This window comes from Meriones unguiculatus, assembly GCF_030254825.1.
Source record: "Meriones unguiculatus strain TT.TT164.6M chromosome 13 unlocalized genomic scaffold, Bangor_MerUng_6.1 Chr13_unordered_Contig_2907, whole genome shotgun sequence".
In the NCBI taxonomy this organism is placed as follows: domain Eukaryota; kingdom Metazoa; phylum Chordata; class Mammalia; order Rodentia; family Muridae; genus Meriones; species Meriones unguiculatus.
Window position 1 is genome coordinate 885,001 of NW_026843582.1, and position 5,000 is coordinate 890,000.

The 5,000-nt window shown below is 69.1% G+C and overlaps 1 protein-coding gene across 1 annotated transcript in view; it reads left to right on the forward strand.

The window, feature by feature from the left end:
- Camsap3 (calmodulin regulated spectrin associated protein family member 3) overlaps positions 1-5,000 on the forward strand; it is a 33,797-nt gene that overhangs the window by 18,926 nt on the left and 9,871 nt on the right. The window contains 6 exon segments of the mRNA XM_060375869.1: positions 635-708; positions 1,363-1,436; positions 2,567-2,894; positions 2,897-3,264; positions 3,423-3,779; positions 3,781-4,116. Of these exon segments, the coding sequence (XP_060231852.1) occupies positions 635-708; positions 1,363-1,436; positions 2,567-2,894; positions 2,897-3,264; positions 3,423-3,779; positions 3,781-4,116 (1,537 nt within the window).

A 5,000-nucleotide genomic window follows, 5' to 3' on the forward strand; every position in this document is an offset into this window, starting at 1 on the left:
GGATGGAGGAAGTAGAGATGGAGGAAGTGGGGGATGGAGGAAATGGGGGATGGAGGAAGTGGGGGACGGAGGAAGTGGGGGACTGAGGACCAAGGAAGTGGGGGATGAGGAAGAGGAAGTGGGGGATAAGGAAGAGGAAGTGGGGGATGAGGAAGTGGGAGAAAGTAGAGATGGAGGAAGTGGGGGATGGAGAAAATGGGGGACGGAGGAAGTGGGGGACTGAGGACCAAGGAAGTGGGGGATGAGGAAGAGGAAGTGGGGGAAGAGGAAGTGGGGGATGAGGAAGTGGTGGGAATGAGGACGGAGGAAGTGGGGGCCAGGGGCTGAGGAAGTGGGGGACGGAGGAAGTGAGGGGCTGAGGAAGTTGAACAAGGAAGTTTGCGGTGGAAGTCGGGATGGAAGAGGAAGTTGGGGGCTGAGGAAGTGGGGGGGACGGAAGTTGGACTGAGAAAGTGGGGGATGGAAGTCGGGGCAGAAGGGGAAGTTGGGGGACGGAAGTTGAGGAACGAGGAAGTGGGTGGACTGAGGAAGGGGGGCGGAAGTGGGGGTCCGGAAGAGGAAGTGGGGCGGAAGTGGGGGCGGAAGAGGAAGTGGGGGTCCGGAAGTGGCCGTGACCGGCCCCGTCTCCCCCCAGCTCCCCCGTGTTCAGCTTCCGGCACCCGCTGCTGTCCCCCGGGGGACCCTGCTCCCCGCTGCGGGGCTCCACAGGTGAGGGGGACCCCGCGGTCCGAGGCTAGCCCGCCCTCCCCCACGCGTCCCGGGCTAGCCCGCCCTCCCCCAAGGTCCAAGGCTAGCCCGCCCTACCCCGTGGTCCGAGGCTAGCCCGCCCTCCCCCACGCATCCCGGGCTAGCCCGCCCTCCCCCAAGGTCCGAGGCTAGCCCGCCCTCCCCCAAGGTCCGAGGCTAGCCCGCCCTCCCCCAAGGTCCGAGGCTAGCCCGCCCTCCCCCAAGGTCCGAGGCTAGCCCGCCCTCCCCCAAGGTCCGGGGCCAGCCCGCCCTACCCCATGGTCCGGGGCCAGCCCGCCCTACCCCATGGTCCGGGGCCAGCCCGCCCTACCCCACGTGTCCGAGGCTAGCCCGCCCTCCCCTGTGGTCTGAGGCTAGCCCGCCCTCCCCCAAGGTCCGAGGCTAGCCCGCCCTACCCCGTGGTCTGAGGCTAGCCCGCCCTACCCCCGTGGTCTGAGGCTAGCCCGCCCTACCCCACGCGTCCGAGGCTAGCCCGCCCTCCCCCACGTGTCCGAGGCTAGCCCGCCCTCCCCCACGCGTCCGAGGCTAGCCCGCCCTCCCCCAAGGTCCGGGGCCAGCGCGGTTTATTTACCCCCTCGAGTCCGAGGCTAGCCCGCTCCCCCCGCGCCCCCCCAGGCTCCCTCAAGTCCTCCTCGTCCACGTCGCACGTGGAGGCGCTGGGCAGAGCCTGGAACCGGCAGCTGAGGTGAGCGCGACCCCGCGACCCCGCTGACCCCCGCTGACCCCGCTGACCCCGCTGACCCCGCGACCCCGCTGACCCCGCTGACCCCGCGACCCCCGCTGACCCCGCTGACCCCCGCTGACCCCGCGACCCCGCTGACCCCGCTGACCCCGCTGACCCCGCGACCCCGCTGACCCCCGCTGACCCCGCTGACCCCCGCTGACCCCGCTGACCCCCGCTGACCCCGCGACCCCGCTGACCCCCGCTGACCCCGCGACCCCTCTGACCCCCGCTGACCCCGCTGACCCCCGCTGACCCCCGCTGACCCCGCGACCCCGCTGACCCCCACTGACCCCGCGACCCCTCTGACCCCCGCTGACCCCTCTGACCCCCGCTGACCCCGCTGACCCCCGCTGACCCTGCAGACCCCCTCCTCCCCACCGCTGACCCCTGATCCCCCTCCTCCCCCCTGCTGACCCCTGATCCCCCTCCTCCCCCCGAGCTGCCCCCTCTCCCCCAGCTGACCCCTGATCCCCCCTCCTCCCCACCGCTGACCCCTGATCCCCCTCCTCCCCCCAGCTGACCCCTGATCCCCCTCCTCCCCTTCAGCTGACCCCCTCACTCCCTCCCCCTCCTCCCACTTTCCCCCTCTGACCCTGATCCCCCTCCTCCCAGTCGCCCCCACGGACCCCCGATCCCCGTCCTCCCTCCTCCTCCCCCCATTGGCCCCCGCTGACCCCCGATCCCCGTCCTCCCTCCCCGAAGACACCCCTCTCCCCCTTGCTGACCCCCGATCCCCCTCCTCCCCACTCTCCCCCCACTGACCCCTGATCCCCTCCTCCCACCCAGCTGCCCCCTGCTGACCCCTGATCCCCCTCCTCCCCCTGCACCTGCCCCCTCTCCCTCTCTGACCCCCTCACTCCCTCCCCCTCCTCCCCAGTCTCCGCCCCGCTGACCCCCGATCCCCCTCCTCCCCACTCTCCGCCCCGCTGACCCCCGATCCCCGTCCTCCCCCCTCTTCCCCCCCATTGGCCCCCGCTGACCCCCGATCCCCCTCCTCCCCACTCTCCCCCCCGCTGACCCCCGATCCCCGTCCTCCCTCCTCCTCCCCCCCATTGGCCCCCGCTGACCCCCGATCCCCGTGCTCCCCCCCCGCAGCCGCCCCTCCCCCACGCCGCCTCCTTCAGCACCCCCTTCGGCCTGGACAGCGACGTGGACGTGGTGATGGGCGACCCCGTGGCCGCGGGGGGCGGGGCCCCGCTGGAGCGCTCGGCCAGCTCCGACAGCCTGGCGCCGCGGTGCTCCCGCCCGCCGCGGTGCTCCCCGCCCACCCTCGAGGAGGCCCTGAACATCATCCAGAGCGCCGAGCCCCGGCTCCTCCCCGACGGCGCCGCCGACGCCGGCGGCTTCTACCTCCACTCGCCCGAGGGGCGGCCCGGGCCGTCCTCCCCTCCCTCCTCCGCCCCCTCCCCCGCCCGGGCGCCGCCCCCGACGTGCGGATGACGAGCTTCGCCGAGCGCAAGAGGCAGCAGCGGGCCGCGGCGGGGGCCCCGCCCGCCCCGCGCTCCCCGTGCTCCCCGTGCTCCCCGCCGGACGCGGCGGCCGAGCTCGGCGCCCGCCTGGAGGAGAAGCGTCGCGCGATCGAGGCCCAGAAGCGCCGCATCGAGGCCGTGTTCGAGCGCCACCGCCAGCGCCTGGGCCGCAGCGCCTTCCTGCGGCTGCAGCGCGGGGAGGACGGAGAGCGGGGGGAGGACGGAGAGGACGGGGAGCAGGAGGAGGAGGAGGAGCGGGAGGAGCGCGAGCGCCCCGCCGGCGAGGGCCAGGCGCGGCCCAAGAGCGTCACCTTCGCGCCCGACCCGTTGGGGGAGCACGGAGACGAGGAGGGGGAGGAGGGGGGGAGGAGGACTGCGACCGCCCCTCGCGGCCCCGGAGCGCCGGCCGCGCCGCCGCGGCCGGGACACCGCCGCCGCCGCCGCCTCCCCCGCAGCCCGCGGGGGAGCACCGCCGCGGGGAGCACGGGGAGGAGGGGGAGGAGGGGGAGGAGGACTACGAGCGCGCCGTGAGGCGCCTGGGCGCCGCCCTGGGCTCGCTGCGGCGGGACATGCAGCGCCTGGCGGAGCAGCAGCAGCGGCTGCTCGGGCCCTCGGCGCCCGCGGCCGCGTCCCCGCCGACGGCGTGGGTGATCCCCGTGCCGCCGTGCTCCCCCTCCGGCGCCGTCCTCCCCGCCGGCAAGGCCCCGTCCTCCTCGTCGTCGCCCAGCCCGGCCCGATGGGCTCCGTCGGCCGCCGGGGGAGGAGGAGGAGGAGGGGAGGGGGAGGAGCGGCGGGAGGAGGGGGAGGAGCACGGAGAGCTCCCGCCCCCACCCGCCGGCCCCCCGCAGCCCCCGCCCCGCCGAGCTGCGGCTGCCCCCGCCGCTGACCCGCGTGCTGGCCGCCCCCCGCGACGTGGACCGCCTCCCCCACCTCCGGAGGTTCGACCCCAGCCAGGTGCCCGTGCAGACGCGGTCCTCCATCCTGCTGGCCGGGGGGGACGGCGACGGGGAGGACGGCGACGCCGGGGTGCTCCCCCACCGCGAGGCGGCCCCCAAAGAGCTCCCCGCGACAGCGCCGGCGGCGGCGGGCCGGGAGGACGGAGAGGAGGGAGAGGAGGAGGACGGGGATTCCAGTCCTCTCGGGGCGGAGGACTCCCTGGAGGAGGAGGCCAAGGCGGTGGCGGCGGCGGAGAGGGAGCCCCCGCGGGGGTCGGATGCGTAAGTAAGGGGGAGGGGAGGGCAGGGAGGACGGGGAGGGGAGGACTGCTGATGATGATGATGGTGATGATGATGATGATGATGGTGATGATGATGATGATGATGATGGTGATGATGATGATGATGATGATGATGGATGATGGTGATGATGATGATGGTGATGATGATGATGGTGATGATGATGATGATGATGATGATGATGATGATGATGATGGTGATGATGATGGTGATGATGATGATGGTGATGATGATGGTGATGATGATGATGATGATGATGGTGATGATGATGATGGATGATGATGATGATGATGATGATGATGGATGATGATGGTGATGATGGTGATGATGATGATGGTGATGATGATGGTGATGATGATGATGATGATGATGGTGATGATGATGATGATGATGACGATGATTGTGATGATGATGATGATGGTGATGATGGTGATGATGATGATGATGATGATGATGGTGATGATGATGATGGTGATGATGATGATGATGATGATGGTGATGATGGTGATGATGATGATGATGATGATGATGGTGATGATGATGATGGATGATGATGATGATGATGATGATGATGATGGATGATGATGGTGATGATGATGATGGTGATGATGATGGTGATGATGATGATGATGATGATGATGGTGATGATGATGATGATGATGACGATGATTGTGATGATGATGATGATGGTGATGATGGTGATGATGATGATGATGATGATGATGGTGATGATGATGATGGTGATGATGATGATGGATGATGATGGTGATGATGGTGATGATGATGATGGTGATGATGATGGTGATGATGATGATGATGATGATG